At 31.4% G+C, this 18,839-nt stretch overlaps 1 protein-coding gene across 1 annotated transcript; it reads right to left on the bottom strand.

Moving 5' to 3' along the window:
• LOC146953931 (3-ketoacyl-CoA synthase 11-like) lies at window positions 1-3,360 on the bottom strand. Its single transcript, XM_085712653.1, has 2 exons — window positions 2,398-3,360; window positions 1-1,024 (listed from the first exon to the last, which is right to left on the bottom strand). Exons 1-2 carry the CDS (start codon window positions 3,175-3,177, stop codon window positions 239-241), a joined length of 1,566 nt encoding a protein of 521 aa, XP_085568779.1. The 5' UTR covers window positions 3,178-3,360; the 3' UTR covers window positions 1-238.
• Between the last annotated feature and the right edge of the window lie 15,479 nt (window positions 3,361-18,839).

Here is an 18,839-nt window from a genome sequence, read left to right as displayed (position 1 = left end):
TTTGAAGATTAATTGGCATGCATAATGAACTATTCAATTGATACAAACAAAAACAAATGACCAACATGGACAATAACTGTGTGCACACTAATACCAAAAACAAAATACAAATTGGCATAGTTGTTTTCTTCTATTCTTACAACATCTCCTAAGAAATAACAACAATACCATAAACAACTTTCATCCATTAAAACACCCTCCTTAATATACATAAAAAAAAACATGAAAATATTGATATTTAAGAACCAATAACTTTTGACACTTTAGGCACATGAACAGGAAACTCATGAATCTCATCAATCCAAGGATTCTTCTCCTTTGCAGGATTAATAGTCTTCAATGCTTTCCAAACAGCACTATTACACTTAAAACCAGAACCAAATGCAATTTGCCAAGTTCTATCACCTTTTTTAATCCTCCCTTTAGCTTCAGTGTAAGCCAATTCATACCACAAAGAACTACTTGAAGTGTTGCCAAATCTATTCAGTGTCATCCTTGATGGTTCCATATGCCAATCACTTAAATCAAGATTTTTCTCCAACTCATCCAAAACAGCTCTTCCACCAGCATGAATACAAAAATGCTCAAAAGCTAATTTAAAATCAGGAATGTATGGTTTGATTTTCATCTTGAAGACTTTTCGCGCAACCAATGTCCCGAAAAATAAGAGCTGTTCCGACATAGGTAGGACTAATGGTCCTAATGTTGTGATGTTTGTTTTGAGTGCTTCTCCGGCAACAGCCATTAGGTCTTTTGAGAGTGATACACCGACTTGCTTTGTGTCGTCTTCCTCTTGAAAGACGCAGCCGTAGGATTTGTCGTCTGCACCTTTGTGCGTTCGGACGGTGTGGACTAGTTGGTATTTTGATTGGAGGCGGTCGCGGGGCTTGTTGGAGAGGAGAACTGCTGCTCCTCCCATTCTAAAGAGACAATTTGGCACTAGCATTGATCTGTCGTTGCCGAAATACCAGTTTAGTGTTATGTTCTCCATGCTCACTACTAAGGCATATGAGTTTGGATGTACCTATATACATTGTTTATCATGGTTAGAGATTGAACTTTGATATATAAAAGAATCACTTGTCATGTAAAAATACAATACTATAAACCGAAAAACTTGTGATCCAATTGTTATTTTGGAATATAGATTATGGAGAAGTATATGATTATATTATATATAAAATAAAATGAATTTGTTAACAAGATTTAAGGTTGCATAGTTATTACTTATAATTGAGTGATTATTAAATTTTTTAATTTAAACTAACTTGTTTCCCTAGCTAGTTGGATAACCATAACCCATAATATTTTATAAACAAAAGGAAAAAAAAAACTAGTTGGATAACCTGTGCAAATCAATGTTTTAAAATCTAAACTTGTCATATGGTTTAATTACTTTAAAAATATCTGCTCGAATATAAAACAAGTTGAATCATCGAATTTAGTTTTTAAAACATTGATAACGATTGATTGTCTACGGTCATGAATTTATGCAGTTGAAAGTCTCCATCATTTGATAAAGATTATACGACTTGCATATCATTGAAAGTTTAAATTTGTGCCGTCTGATTTTCATCAAACGACTGTAATTGGTTGACTACGTGAATGCGTGATTTATGTGACAACATGTCAACATAAACAAGGGTCCATAACTATGGGAAACTTGGATGCATGGAACATTGGAGGGTATTAATTAGGTTGGCTGAGCCAGCAAAAAACTTCCAACAACCTTTACAACCTGTACGTTTGAATTGGATCAGATGTCCCAATCTCTTTTAACTTTTAAGCAGTATGCAATAAAAGATCCTAAAAATGGGGCTCCATTCCCCTTAGGCGGCTTGGCATAAATAAATTATATCCACGAGTGGAAAATACCTAAATATTAACATGCACGTAGTACCTTTGAACACATTTACTAAATTAATTGCATAAAATAAGCATGTGAAATATGGTTTCTCTAGTAAAAACTTATATATGCATAACAAGAAGTGCCTATGTCTCCATGTTAGAGTCTTGGAATCATATTATAAACCAAGAAGAAATGAACTTGAATTCTTGTAGTCTTTTGTATTAGGATTAGTCCAATCGCAGTCGTAGTCGTTGACTGAGATTGGATAAAACCTAATTATTGTTATGTAGATAATTCAAGTCAAAAAAAATTCTACTGTCTAAAATAGGTTTAGTCCAATCACAACAGTTAGTTGAGATTGGATTAAACTAAGTATATGTAATGTAGAAGATTCATGTCAAAGAATCTTCTGCAGTTTGAAACATGTTTAATCCAATCACATCTGATCAACAAATGTGATTGGATTGAACTGAGTTAAACTATGCATGTAAAAGATGAAATAATATATAGTTTTAGATTATGGAAAATAGAGAGATATAATATACTACCTGTAGGAGCTGTTTGGCAAGGTCAATAGAGATAAGACCAGCACTACAACCCATACCACCAAGATTATAACTCAAGATATTCCCTCTCAATTTATAATGATTCACAATCATGGCAGAGAGAGATGGTGTTGGATTAAACAAACTACAATTCACAACCAAAATCCCAATATCCTTAGCCTTCACCCCAGTTTTCTGAAGAACCTCATCAATAGCACCAAACATAACCTCTTCAGCTTCTTTCCTTGCTTCAGCCATACAAGGATTGGGTGGGACCCTCATTATTGCTGGTGGCAAATATGTCTTTTGCCCTAAACCTGACCTCTCAAGTATCTTCTTTTGAAAAGAAAGAGTTTCTTCTGTGAATGCTTTTGTTAAAATTGATCTTTCTACAAAAATCTCTCTTGTGACTTGCAATTCTTTTTGTGGTTTGTAGCATGCAAAATCAACCAAGTATATGCCTCTTGGACGAGACATGAAATATAGGGTAGCAAGAAATACTACTAGACTTGTGCATATAAGCATTGACACAAAGTTGAATTTGAGATTTTCATATAGTTGGATTAAATCTTTGATTGAAAAAGTTGATAAGTGAACTGAAGCAACTCCAAGGAGAGGTATTAAAACAAGGTACATAGCATTAGAAATCAAATAGTGGTAACCAAGTTTCACATATTTTAGTTTCACGGATATTAAAAAATTGGGGAGTTTACTTCTTTCAAAAGAAATGCTTCTTCTAGAATTATGATCTTGTTGATTATTTTGTTCTTCCATGATGGGCATGCACAAAGTGAGTACTAATTATAGGCTTATTATAAAATGTAAAAATAAAGGGTACAAATGTTTAAAGAGTATGTGTGTGTGTGGATTATATTTTGGTTATGAAAGGGAAAAGTTTAAGGTAAAGAAGTGGAGTTTGGAAAAGAGGAGAGAAAGTAAAGGGCGAAGAGAAGATCATTGAGTTGTGAATTTTTTGTGAAGATGAGAAAAGGATTTTAAAGGGGTGAAAGTTGGAGGAGAGAGGTTAGTCGATACAACCACCCTAACGAACATTTATTTCATAACATGTAGAGACATTAATTGAATAGTTTGCCAGCCGGGAAAATTGAGCCTCTATTCTTTTTTTGGGTTTATTTACCTTTTGTCATCTAGCATCAACATGGGTAGGTGTATGTTTTTCCACTTTTATGTTGTGTTTTTTTTAGAGTAAACAAGATATCTTCCGTCCGTAACCGTGAAGACTAATCCATCGAGTATTGTGAGACCTAAAGGGGCAGCAAATTCTCCCTAAGAATTTTAATGCTGCTGTATGGCCAAGGCTAAATTCGAACCCAGACATTGGTTAAGTTAGAAAGATCCGTTTCATCTTATCTAAGCGCTCTTGGGTATTTTTATGTTGTGTTCAATAATATATTTATTTTATCATATTTGATTATAATTTTTTTGGAATATATCATGATAAAAATATTATTTATATTGTTTGTATTGTATTTGAATTGTTTGTATTATAATGAGATTTAATTAATTTTATAATTAAAAATTTAAATAATGTTATAAAAAGATAAAATTATAGTTATAATAGTTTAGAGGAAGGTTATAATTGAGAGAATGAAAAATACAATTCAAAATTCACTATCATCTTAATATATTGCTTTTTTAATAGTCATCTTAATATATTGTTATAGATTGAACAATTTTATTAATTTATTGGATTCTATGTAACACAAGTAGCTTGATGCGAAAAATACGTGTTGTAAATTTTAAAATACCTAGTTTAATCAATTATTTTGGTATTAACACTAGGATTTCCAAGAAACCAATTGTTCGGCCGATAGATTATTAAATTATAAGCATTTCGATTTCTTCCTCAGTTTCTTTCAAAAGATTTCTCTTTAATTGTAGTTCATTAACCACTAATTACTTAATTTAGCGAGTTTGATTTCTAATAATAGAAAAGAAAAAAAGGAGTTAATTAATTTGAACATGTTAAATTGACATTGTTTTTAATTGTTATTGTTGGAGTATCATTTCCCATCTCTAGTAAGAAAATAAGCAGATGCATGATTGATATCTAGTTAGATTGGTAAGACCAACGTTTTTTTGGGTCAAACCATTTGTTTTCTTTATTGACCGAGTCAAACAAAAGTTGGTGCTTGGTGAACTAAAAGCTGCGTTATGTGCTCATCATGCATGTAGGATTTGTTTCTTACAGAATTCTGACCAGGGGGCTATATTTTTAATTAGAGATTAAACGATGAATACAAGGAATGAGGATAATATATTGGAAAAATCTTAATTAGTTCCATTTTTTAGGTGTTATTATCTCTTCATTTGGGAAGTGAATTTGCTGTCAGATTTACTAATCGTTTTAAGTGGCATGTAAACTATTTTATGTAGGAAGAAAAGTTTGGAGATGGCTACATGACTCTAGCGGGATCAGGTAACCGTTCAGCTCGAAACATGTACTCATCCATCCCATGTTAGATGACTTTAATTGACAATGTGTACTATTTATCTAACATACTTTGCCCATATTTTTCTATTAATATACAAAGACAAATAGTATCATATAAGATGTTGGATTCGTCTCGATGAATATTTTTAAAATATCAAATTTTCATTATTTTTACTAATAGATAATCAAATATACTAAAGATAAAAAATATGCATTGACAAGTATGATAAAATCAACTGTATCACTTAATATATAATGGATGGAGTATCTCTCTAGCATTTATATCTGGTGTTTAGGATTTCCCAAGGGAGGGACTTCAGATTCATGCAAAGGTGTGGAAGAGCATAACAAGTGGAAATATCATGGTGGCCTTTTATTGTTAGATTAACCTTAAGTGCTATTTGTGTCGTTCTTTACATAAAATTTCTTTTTTAGGCTTATAATTTTTTTTTTGAAAAATTTGTGGATTTGACAAATCATCAATAGTTAGGAGTATTTTATGTGAAGAACCACACAAAAATCTGCTAAAAAATGCACATAAGTTTAGTTCTTTTTTAATAAGGTGTCGAGTCACAATAATCTTGTTTGCCGTAGGATCATGATGACAGAGCATGATATGACATTTTGACTATGTTTTTAGTACTTTTTCTTTGCATTTGAAGACAAATAAGATGAGAGTTAGATGAGTTGTCAATGATTTGAGGAACATATTGTATTGTTTTCACTCGAGTCGTTGTAATTCAGTTTTATTCTAGATCTTTTCAGTACTTTTTCTTTGCATTTGAAGACAAATAAGATGAGAGTTAAATGAGTTGTAAATGATTTGAGGAACATATTGTATTGTTTTCACTCGAGTCGTTGTAATTCAGTTTTATTCTAGATCATGCAACTTCATAGGTGTTTTGAGTGTTTTGTAGTGAGGAATCTTGTAAATCATCAAATCAAGACATCATGTGAAGGATCAAGGATGAAGAATTGAAGATCAAGGGTTCTTAGAACGTTGTTGAAGACAATACAAAGTGAAGAAAATTTATTTCAAGTTCCTAGAAGTTTTCAGACGAAAGAACGATAAAAAACTGGAAGAAATTGTATAGGAGGGGCTGCCTCAGGCACCCTTGCGCCTGCACCATACGCCCGGGACATCATTCCATGCTGCCTCAGGCGCCTGGCAACGGGTAAAAACCACTTTGTGCTTGTTTTCCAAGCTGGATCGGCGAATAAAACCAAATTTTCTTCCCTTAATCCCTAAGTAACTTAATGTTATAAATAGAGACCCTTATCCACTATTTTATTCATTCAGAAAAATTGACGGTTCAGAGCAAGGGTTAAACATTAGAGATTTAATTAAGGTGGAATTCCTCCTCCTTTTATTCTTTCTAGGGTATGTTTTTCTATTGTTTTGTTATGATGTAAGTTGCCATGAGCAACTAAACATCTTGATTAGGGTTCCATGATGAATCCCTTCTTATTTGTTGGAATTTATTAATAAAGTTTTCATTCAGTTTGTTCTTTTTATTGTGTTGAGATTTAAATTAGATCATGATCGTTCTTAATGCTTTGACAATTGGTCTGTAGGATTAAAGTAGTCATTGACAACCCGCAATTTTATAAGTTCATTGACTTTTCTAATTACTACTTCTTATAGAGGTTAGGAAGTTAAGGTTTGAGTCGTCTCCGTCGCTACTTTTTCTCTAATAACGTAGTACACTGCTCAGGTGGGTCCTACACTAGTTATCTAGGGGAACTTAGAATGAGTAGCACCATCGTGACACATTAAATCAATGATCCACAAAATAGGTTATTTTATTTCTTAAAAGATAAATTTCAATCAAAGACGAAGGGGGTTCAAGGAAACTCTAATTGTCGTTAATCATCTGAATCACAAAAACCTAATATTGCATTCGGCAGAGCAATTCAACCCTGAAATTCTATTTATCTTTTATTACTTTTCACTTCTAGAGTAAGTTTTGCTAATTATTGAGTTGAAGGACAATCCCTGCGAAGAACGATACAACTTACTACTTTACTACTTGTTGTGATTTGGTGTATATTTGTCAATTTCGTCCATCAGATCATCCTTGATGTTTTGTTTGGTAATTGTCCTCTTTGTGGTGTGTCTCTAGATTCGACTCATCACATATTTGTTACTATGAATTTTTTCGTTGAGTATAGTATAATCTCCTCAGAGGGTTGAGGTTGAAGTTGGATATACCTCCTGATATATTTCAAAGTTTCTCAGTATTTTGTTCCTTTTGTTTTGGCAGATGTCACCAAAATTGTTTGACATTTGTTTGATAGACATTCCGTTATTTGCTGATTTAGAAATCTCAAAATGAGGCAATCTCTCTGTTTTTTTTTTTTTGGTACAAAATGAGGCAATCTTTTCCAACAAGGTACCAACAATTTTTCTCGATCAGGCACCAACTAAATTTGTTTTTATTTTTATTTTATTTTTGAGCAACTAAATTTGTTAATATTTGTAATTTTTGTTGTTACATATAATCAAGACTAGAAATGTTATTTTTGTTTCCCATATTATCCTTATTTAGTAAATAAAGTAGTTGCAAGTATACAATGATTTTTTTTGTACAATGAATTAATTATAAATGAGAGAGTAAGGATATTTTATTTACAACATACTCTTTCCACCTCACAATCAGTGACCAATTTGTAAAAATATTTTCTTCCAAAATAATAATTCTTCCAATTTTTATTCAAAAAAAAAAAAACTCTTTTCATTACAATATTAAATATATTTTTTTCTATCCTTGCCCTCTAATTAATAGTATTATTTGCATCACTTTCAAATTAATATCTTCCGCTTTATATTTATCGTAGTGGTGAATATACTAATATTTGATAATGGCTATTTAGCATAAAAATTATTTTCTCTATTTCATTCATTCTCTTTTTTTTTAATCTTGTGAAATGGTAGAATGTGTCATTTATTGTGAAACGGGAAGAGGGTTACTTTAGATTAAAAGTTGAAGTAAAGTAGTTTATTTCATGAAGATGTGTGCATTATTTACGCACTTCCGACTCACTTCTCATCTTTCTTTTCTGTTCCTTCGAAAAATTGTCCTTTCAGAAGTTTGACTGGTCTTAGTACCATATTTAAGAGCGTATTTATAGAACGAATCTATAGTGCAGCAGAACTCTAATGTATTTGAAAGGGATTGTTATATCATAGAGACGTTGTGGTTAATTGATTGCCCGCACAAATTTGGGTAATGCAACGAAAGTTCTGAAAGAAAGCGACCTAGTACATTACTCATCCCAATAATATCTTTAGTGGGTTGAAACATTTTTAAAGGATTTTAGCTCTGGTTATAACAAAAGAGAAAATCCAAGAAACAAATGAATTGTCACTTTATATAAGATAAAATTAATATTTTGCACTTGTTCAACTTCATTATACTACCACAAGATATGATTGATTTATGATTGTTTCTTAAATTTTTCCCGGATAAATCAATGTATTTTGCTCTGCATGTAACTGTCGAGATTAATTCCCTCAAGATACTGAGATTTATTTAAGAGATAGATCGCTCTCAATAAATATTTTTCCATACATATCAATTATATATCACACCTTGGGCCAAATGATCAAAGGATTTAAGTATCTATCTTACCACACTACGTTGGTTAAATTGTTTATTTAATGTATCTATACCTATTAATAAAGACAATACTTTCCTTTTGGTGTAGCCTATTTTCTATTCCAAAAATACCCTTCACTTTCTTTAATGTTTAAAAAGAAACCGCATATAATTTAGTAATTTATGTCTGCACTAACCACTTAGAAGAAGGGGTAACTGATCCCTTCACAAAAAACAAGGTAGACTGCAAGAGGAGAACAAGGTAGACAAGGTAAAAGTTTCAATATGCAAGAAATAGAAGACAAGGTAGACTGCAAGAGGAGAACAAAATTGTCAAGACGCTATACAAAGGGAAACCACACTATTAAATTTCAAAGTATGTATCTTTACAATTCGATTTCTCCATCATTGAACATTAATTGAATTAATATTAAAGATGGAAAAATCATGGTGTGTTGAATACTAGGAATTCGTGGCCTTATTATGCTTTATGAGAACAAGGGAAATTTGTAGAACAATCAAGACGAAGAAGGAAATTATAACAACCACAATTAAAAGCTTATGAAAAGGAAGAAAGAAGTTCAGGAAATTTGAAATCCCTCTGCCCAAAGTTATTGATCGTTGGACATTTCGTTGTTTGTTTCCTTCAATTTACCATTAGTCCATTACCATATTTAATTTATAACACTTGCATACACATATTCCTTTTTTTTTTTTGACAAAATGTATTCCTTCTTTTGTTATATAAAAAAAAAACATATTCTTCTTTGTAGTGTTAATTTTTGTTCCATAGAGGAAGCCACTTCTTATAGCAGAACGAATTACAAGCAATTTTTCTTCATGATTGAATCACTATTTGAGTATTCTATTTCCTATTTATGTATTCTTCTTGGTTAATATAAATTCAGTTATAATGGAAAATGCTTTGCATTGAGAGGGAAATTGCTTACATGTAGGAGGTTACGAAATTTTTATCCTTATTCTCTCTTTCTTATTAATCGAATGATAAATGGTACAAGTGATGGTGCTACTCGATACGACAAATTCTTATATGCAAACGAACATAACACGTCATAGTTAGGAACAACCAATCAGAAAATTTTGTTCAATTTAATAAATTAAAAACTAAAAATAAAAATGGACACGTTCTTTCTCTTATTCTCTCACCGTCTCTGAGGAAACAAAAACGCAGCAGCAATGTTGTTTTAGAATTCTTCCTTCTTTCCTCCAAACACCACTTTGGCTCTCAATTCTTATTCCCCACAACCAGAATGTTATGCGGTAGCCCATCACCTAAAGTTTCATTCCTCTCCATTCAATCTTCATTGTTGGGGTTTTTTCTTCTGCAACCACACTTGTGTTGTGTACATCCATCATAAGGGTTTCACAATCTTTTTGGTTTTTATATTTAATCAATAAGGATTTCTCAATTTCTTTGGTTTTTGTGTTTAATTTAATTAAATACATATACTTTTGGTATGAAGAATTGATCATATAGAGAAGGACACGTTCAAAGAGAAAAGCAAAAAAAAAAAAAAAGCAAAAAAAATAAAAAACACAGAAAGAGAACGTGCCAGTTTTAATTTTATTAAATTAAACAAAATTTTCTGATTGGCTGTTTCTAAACTATGACGTGGTATGTTCGTTTGCATGTAAGAATTTCTCCGTAGGATACCTCCTTCTGTTTATTTCTTCCTTTTTATTCTTCCTGTCACTTTCATTAATTTCAAAGTGGAGCATTAATTTCATTAATTTCCTTAATTTCCTTTTTATTCCTTAATTTCATTAATTTCATTAATACCTCCAAAGTGGAGCATTAATTTCATTAATTTCCTTTTTATTCCTTCTGTCACTTTACATCTCAAATCCTTCAAGAATGCAAAAGAGATAAAATTCATTTGCAATACGTTGGTGACACAATTTTTTATAATTTTTTTTACCATTTAAAGGCTTTAAAAAATGCCCCGGAAACACTGGTTAGTATTCTCTAAAAACAATGATGCACAAGCGGAGGAAAATGGTGCAAATATATGTTGAGAATAATAGTGCATATCTGGAAAGTAATAGAGAAGCAATTGATAAGACTCTCAAGTAGAAGTTTATCTAAATGTCCATCAATTAATTATGGTAAATTATATATTTATCGAATTTATTTATTTCTTTCAATAACTTTGGCATAAATGTATGCAAAAATAACATTTTGTGATATATATAATCAAATTTTTGACATAATTAATTTATTTGTTATTTGTTTCATAGCTGTGGGTAAGTTTTTGACAATTTTATGTAATTTGTATTATCTATTACATGAAATTATAATTAAGCATTAGTTTCATATAATAAATGCATTATCATTTTAAAAATTGTATAATTAAATCGGTTGTTAAACAACTGATTTTAAAGAGTGTAGATCTCACATTTTAAATCCTCCTTTACCAAAAGTCGACTTAAAAGAGTGTTGAAACAAAGCTAAAAATCCGTTTAAACAAGACATTTTCAATCAGTTTCGAAACAGTTGACTTCGAGCTAATTCTTAAAAGACGGCTGCATAACGGACATAAATGGACTCCATATACCTCCATATACTAAAAGAGATAAAATAATAACGGCTATTTCATTTCCTACCACACTCTCTTCTTGCGTGCCTTATTCAAACTATAAATTCCGAAAAAATTGAGGGTTTGTTAGGGTGTTTAAACATGTTTTTAAGGATTTGGAAAGACGTTTACCCTTATCGAATTATAAAATCTAAAATCCGTAAAGCAAGTATTTTCTCTTCTTGAATAGTTGTCCGCGGCCGAAAAAGAATTGTTTATAACAATAATGTGGAGTTTGTGGAAACGCATGAATCTAAAATTGTGGCAGCAGCAAAATGAAACGATTATGCAGGTTGTTGAGCGCGCTAAGCACCTCCTAGATGAATGGTGAACATATCAAGGTGTGAAGTCACATAGAGCAAGTGTTTCCTCTACCCACTAGAGTGACTCTAGTAACAGTAATGTGGTCGAATGGACGAAACTGACTTATGGCATGTATAAATGTAATATTGATGCCTCATTCTCCCCTTCTTTGAATATGGTGGGTATTGGCATATGTCTTCGCGATGATTTGGGTGAGTTTGTCCTCGCCAAGAAATATTGTTTCTCTCCTACTTGTGATGTTGATGTGGGCGAGGCCGTTGGCCTCTATACGATGTTGAAGTGGATGGAAGATTTCCATTATGATAATGTAGATTTCGCTCTGGACTCCAAGACATTTGTTGATCACTTTACGTCTAATATAAAGGATAATAGTGAGCTAGGTTGTATTATTCATGTTTGTAGACAGTTGTTTGATAATAGTTTTCAGAACTCTAATGTCGAGTTGATGTACCGTCATGTATTCGTTTTTTGATAGCTAATGAAAAGCAATAAATTTCTTCCCTAAAAAAAAACTCGTAGAGCACGCCGGTAGGGTCAAAAAAGAAATACTCCATCCGGTCCTAAATATAAGAGAAAAATCTTTTTTTAGGTTCATTGAATAATTAATGTATTTGGACTACAATGTAAACCAAATACATTATTTATTCAATGAACCTAAAAAAAGAATTTTCTCTTATATTTAGGACCGGAGGGAGTAGTCTGTAGTAACATCATTATCATTGAGCAAAATACTTGAGCTTATCAACACTATACTATTATATATTAGAAATATCAAAGACTCATTAATATCTATAAATTAAAATTGTATTTACGTGTCTATATATTTTAAATGTACGGTAGATTTTTTTTCATTTTCAACACTATCAAAAATATCTCTCTATGTATGTGAAAAAAAACCATTCATAATCTCATCTCAAATACTTTTGCACAGTTAATTTTATAAAATTCATAAGAAAAACTCTTTTTACGGTATAAATTTTCATTTAATAGGGGTAATATATTATCTTAAGAGAGGACAATAATTAAAATATCAAATATTTAACAAATACAACAGAAACCGTAGTGGGAAAAATAATTAAATTGAACACTATCAAATAAAATTATGGTTTTTTTTTTTACAACAAATTATGCTCCTCTTCTCAAGTTGTCTTTTATGTTACATTTGATAACAATTTGAATCATAATTTTGTTACATTCAGTCATTCCTGTCATTGTTTATGAATCTTCTACGGACAATTTCTCCATCCAACAAACTAATAGTCATAGCTACATTCAGTCATTCATATCTTAAATGCTTAAACTTGTCACCAAACACCTACATTGGTCCTATTGTGTCGACCTCTCATTGCAGCAGCGTGTGAATCTCTCTTTTCATATTACTTTTTTTTAAAGGTCCCTTCATTTGACTTAATTTTGTGACCTAAAAAATATTTAAAATATTGCTAGAGACAATTTTGGTCATAAGATTATTCACACAAAATATAATCATCACACCAAACTATCGACCGTGTATCACTTTCTCCTCTTTATAGTATTTCACAATATATTAATATTATAAATATCATATCATATACTAAGCATTTAATTTGATAAACTTTCAAGAGTTCTTAAGTTCTAACGTGCAATTATTACTTGTCTCTTCTTCTGGGTCGATAAACAGTTTCCAGCCAAATCATAATTTATGTGTTCTCAATGGAAGCGAGTGAGAAGTCCTTTTCCTCTTTGGTTTTTAATTGTGAAAAGGTCATTTTCCTTGGTAAAGTAAGAAGAGTAAATTTTTTCCATACTTAGATGATCCACTCTAAATTAAAAAATACTTAATTAGATCATTTGAGATGGTTTTTGGTCTGTTTATGATGATTTTTGGTATTAGAAAAATCAATCAAACATGAAACATAAATAAAAATTTGAACAAGTATGATTGCGGAACGAACAAATTAAAAGATAGACTCAAGTGTGTGTTGGAAAGTTTTGAAAATATCTCTAAAATGATTTCAGATTTTGAATGTGAAATAGGATGAAAAGGGTAATGGTCAATTAACTTGAAGTAAATGACTAGATTGTAAAAAGGACAATCGAATTTTAATAGACTTAAAGGTAAAGTGACATGAATTGGAGTACGAGAATTTAAAGGACATTGAATAAAATGCATAAAGTAGAAAGACAAAGAAGTAAAATTGCGAGTAAAAAACAAATCAAAGAAAGATTAAAGTAAATAACAAGAAAAAAATTACTATAACTTCAAAAAATTTCAAGATGAGAGGTAGAGAGAGGCAGCGATCCTAGGCAACGCTTAAGACAATCACACCGGTCTTTTTTCGCCAAAAGTGAGGAACATCAGAGTGGGGGGTGGGGGGATAGGGGAGATTGGGTGGACGTGAGACCAGGACGTCGGAAGGCGCCAAGACAAGATGATTGAGGTAAGGAGGGAGAAGAAAGATATCCAATGGTTACTAATAAAGTGACTATTGTGTTACTTTCACTTTAGTCTCTGCGCCACATTGTTTACCTTTTCGGTCCAAAACATTTGCCACCTCATCAGCTAACATTAGTTTTTAAGGTCGGCGACTAAACTGATAACGGAAACACACAACCAAGGACTATTTTGTATTTAATCCTGATTCAGGGACCTATGTGAGAGCGATGTGCAGAGCCAGGGACCAAAGTGGCCATTTACTCTTTTCTATTTTTTTTAGGCACAATAGGTTGAAACACTTAAGACCTCGATAGTAATGACAACACCTTTCATTAAAAGTTAGGGTGACATACGAATACATGAAATCATTTATCAAGTCTCTAAACAACTTGCTAACATTGTTAAGCTAATGATTCGAATGAGGTTCGACACACTAAGGCATCAAAGGGTATACGATCTAATTATGGTGAAATTTTTATCACCAATTCTCCACAAGGATTACAGGGGAACCAAAATTAGGAAGATATTTTTTATCAAAGCCTGACAACCATTGCGTCAGTAAGATCTCAATAGGTTAACCCGATTCCTATACAACATGTATCTTCTACTCCTTATGCCCACCCTAGTATTTTTGCCACGACTAACCCTGGGGGAACGATACTTCAACCAAGCTAACTTCAAGTTGGAAAAGTATATATTGCAAGGCGGCCACCTGAGGCAGTAGTATATATTGTCATCCAATAAGTTTCACCTTAAGACAATGTTATGCAGACTGGCAACATGTATTACACTTGAGGAAACACATGCATCTCAATAGCAGAAATGCAACGTCTAGGTTTAGATTACCTAATTCATAATCCATGGATAACTTATTCACCTATATCTTTATTTATTAATTTTATTAGGTCTGCAGCAACTTATACTAATAATTTCCCTCTAAAATGCTGCATTAGGTTAGCAACAATTTAACCTAACAAATTCCACCTAAAATGCAGTGCACCAATTTAACCTAACAAATTTCCTTTAAAATGCAGCAATCCCTAGTATTTCTCCTCACTGATGAGCTTTTCATTCTTATCATGTTGTGTCATCGTTTGTATATATTTATTGTTTCTGTAGACTTTTTTTTTTTTGACAAGTTGTTGTACACTTATTTAATATATTTACAAACAGAATACCCTAATTTCCATGCAAACTCGGCTACCCTAATTTTTGCAGCAACTAAACCTAAAAAATTCTCTCCAAATGATTCACATTAATTGCTAAGTGCTAACCCTAATTATGTACTATTTCCTTCCAACACTTCTTCAATTTGAAATTCAAAATTTTTTGTTAGGAACCATGAATTGCATTAAATTACATCTATTGTTATACCCCTTGGAAAATACATATCTCTTCAACACACATCTTCAAAATAATTAATCAATTGTATAAGATCTCTTCTATTTGGTTGGATATGATATGTATTTGGTTGGAAAAATATATTATTACTTTTAGTAAATATCAAAGTGTAATTTTTTTTTAGAGTTGTACGTGTGATTTAGAAATTCTATTAATTGAAGTGACTTTGTTTTTCATGTTATAGTAGAAATTTAAAACAATTATTACAAGTCAATTTTTGATGTTTAACTATAAAAGTAATAAATAAAATTGACCCGTGCAACAATATAATATTGTATTCTTTTTATCTTTTTCTTTATAATTTAAAAAAAAGAGAAGATAATGCCCCAATAATATATTGTGATAAGATAAAATAACATTCTTTAATTGATTAGTTTTTCAAAACTAAAATGTAAAATTTGATAAGATTCAAGTGTCAATGAAGGACATAGTAAGACAAATTTGATCGTAATATTGTATCTCTAATATTCTAATTTGCGTTTATTGATCGATCCATGATCTTATGAGATAAAAATTATTCATTAGTCTCTATTATAGTCGACAAGACCCGTGCGTCGCACATATCAAAAGTCTAGTTGTCTAAAATTGCAACATATTTGTCATGACCTAATTCATCTCTACCTCCCCCAATGGGGTTGACAAACCGAGGCTAGCCATAACTTATGGTAGTGAACAACCATGACTGTTAATCCACTTCACCAATATAATACTCTGATGGTTGAAGAAGCTCATTGAAGACACGGTGGTGAGACAAACTAAGAGCTTCCATGGACCCCACCCCCCATGGATATGCCACTATATAGGAAGCAAAATCCCGAGTAGGTCAACAAAACTCCTGGATTTGCTACCTTTTTTTGGGAAATATAGTGTAAGAAACCAAATAGGTTCGAAGAACAATATCTTTAGATTATGTTCAAATGATAAAAGAAGACTACTAACCAAGAAACAATTTGTCTACTAACAGCGTGTTCAATTGTTCAGATATTTAGGAAGACAAATGATAAGAAAATGTCAATCTGTGAAACATAATAATACTTGGTATACTATGTCAAGTAACAAAGGTTGATCGTCTGGTCTGAAATAGAATTCTAAAGAAGACAAACAACTTATGAGGAAATGACAAAGGTCATTGTCGTGATATACTGAAGATCACGCATCAAGTACAAATGTACAATAGAGTGATTCTCTAAAAAAAATCTTTATCTTAAGAGATCAATTTCAGACAAAAGAGAGACAAAATATAGTTGTAAAATGTCGTATATTTCTTCCAAATGAAGAGGGTTTTATATTATGAAGAAAAATGAAACTCCAAAGTCTTTCTCTCGATGTCATATATTTCTTCCACTTGCTCATTCCTTTTTTTCCAAACCCCTTTCCCTCCCTTCCTCTCCAAACTCGCAAACAATAGTATATAATTTATTTTTTGAGGAAATAGTATATAAAATTATGTATTATGTAACTATTTTGTTTATTTTTTTTGCAAAAAATAATTGCTGTAATTTTATGTTATGTAAATTTTATCATTAATTATTTTCGACCCCTGTTTGATCCATTTTCTGAATCATTCTCGGAATATTTCACTATTTATTTATTTATTCATTTATTTACCTTTTTTTTAAAAAAAACTTTCATTTATTTCTTTTAGTCTCCTTAATTAATTAATTTATTTCTTGGAGACAGTTTTGCAATATGGTTTTAATAAGACTGACAGAGGGTCCGACGATGACCGGTGAGAGTGAGATGCCAGTATAGGCCCTGGAGAATGGAATGATGAAACATGGGCCATCAATGAAGACACATAAAGGAGATGATGGAAAATTAGGTAGAAAGAAGAGGAAGAAGACAACCAAAGACACTATTGGATGAACAATTTAGAGCACGTTTGTTTAAGATTTTTTTTTTACTTTTGTCATTTTTGAGTTTGTTTAGGATTTTCTAAAAAATCGTCTTATGAAAAAAAATTAAATTTGAATCTAAAATGAAAAAAAAAAAATTAGGATTAGCTTTTACAAAAATATATATTTTCTTAAAAAAATTGTTTTTATGATAGCAAACATAGAAATAGCTTCAAAATTTTTTAAAAACTCTAGATATTTTTAACGTAAAATCTTTTTTTTTTTTTTTTTTAAGGTGGAAAAAAGACATCTTTAATAGAGTATCAAAGTGGGGATGACAATATGATGATTGAACTAAGATCTACGCTAGATAAGAATGTGGATATTAAACTTGTATTGAGGTTCTACATTAACATATTTTTAATGGTTTTGTATGTAAAACTTAAAGCGCATTGGGTTGTCACACTAACTTTTAGGTTCGATTCGCCCCCACCAATAACTGTATATTGGATGCAATAGGAATGACCAGCGAATCCTCTTTAGGATACCATGAGTTCCTTGATGTGTATTGCACAACCACACCAAGCGTATCTCCTAATAGTATTTTACAGATTTATGATTCCAGCAATTCACTCATGCATTAGAGAATTGATGGATGATTTAGAGTAAAAGAATGAGGGAAAATTATGTTATTAATGTAACAAAATTCATGTTTCTGTGTTTTTCTGTGTGTCCAAATTAATGCCCAAATGTCAAACATTTATAGTGCATTATATGACCCTTCGCATGAGAGAAAACACTCATTTGACTTGAATCAATGATATGGTTCATTAAGCACCCCTTTGCAAAATGTTATGCTCATACACTTGAATCAATGTTAAGGTTCTTTAAACACCCATTTGCTAAATGTTCCAAAGTATATGAATGATTCCCATGAAGAGTTACAACTCTTAGTGAAGAGTTACAACTTTTGATTCTAAAGTGATTCCATTTTTTTAGAAATCACCAACATTTTATTTCCACTTGATAATACTTTGTTATTGTGTTTATGTGGTAATTCTCCTTCATCCCACATACTAAGATCAGGACATTCTAAGACACTCACAAAATTGGCATAAAAAGAATAAATAAGCGATTGTGCACTTTGTGTTATCCCTTATTGTTTTGCAAATAGAACACATCCTATAATAATATTTGTCAAGTTAAATTAATTGACCCAAACCTTTTGCAAAAACTAAAAATTAGTAAACACTAGCAGAAACCTAGGGTTCCAAAAGTCCACATGAATATATAAATCGCTACACATTTAATTTGTATAACCACTGTATTAATTGGAATTTGAAAACATGCTTAGCTGTCTTGCTACAAACCCATAATTTTGGGGCTGTTCCACTTATTATCATCAAGAATTTTGTCATTCATTTACATACTGTTCTATCTGCCTTGATGTATCCATACATAAATGATTGCTCTTTGTGTAAATGTTACTACTAAGCTTTCCACTTGGCTAACGAGAGTGCCTTACTTATAACGGACTTGGTTGCTTGTTATTGCTGACTTCATCTACCATCTTGTCTCACCAAGTTAACAATGAACTTGGCTAAGCTTCATAGTGTATTAATATAGTACATATTTGATTTCTATAACTCTATTCATCTAGCCTCCATCCTGTACTCTTCCTGGATTATATGAACTGATTTCCTCATTTATATTTTTCATTGAGCTTAATCATATATTCAGAGATAACATTACATTTATTAAGCTCTTCATCCGCATATTCTAATAAAGTTGTGAAGTGTTGTTGTTGCAACTATTGTT

The sequence above is a fragment of the Medicago sativa genome, chromosome 1, assembly GCF_051527215.1.
Source record: "Medicago sativa cultivar Bolivia chromosome 1, Bolivia_mono, whole genome shotgun sequence".
NCBI classification, from domain to species: domain Eukaryota; kingdom Viridiplantae; phylum Streptophyta; class Magnoliopsida; order Fabales; family Fabaceae; genus Medicago; species Medicago sativa.
The sequence above is the reverse complement of the archived record's forward strand: the minus strand, read 5'-3'. Positions and strand labels throughout refer to the sequence as shown.

Excerpts from the sequence above, each read along its gene's own strand:
- LOC146953931 (XM_085712653.1), bottom strand. The coding sequence starts at position 3,177 with ATGCCCATCATGGAAGAACAAAATAATCAACAAGATCATAATTCTAGA. Across the intron at positions 1,025-2,397 it reads TTGCCAAACAGCTCCTACAG|GTACATCCAAACTCATATGC; the intron begins GTAGTATATTAT and ends CAATGTATATAG.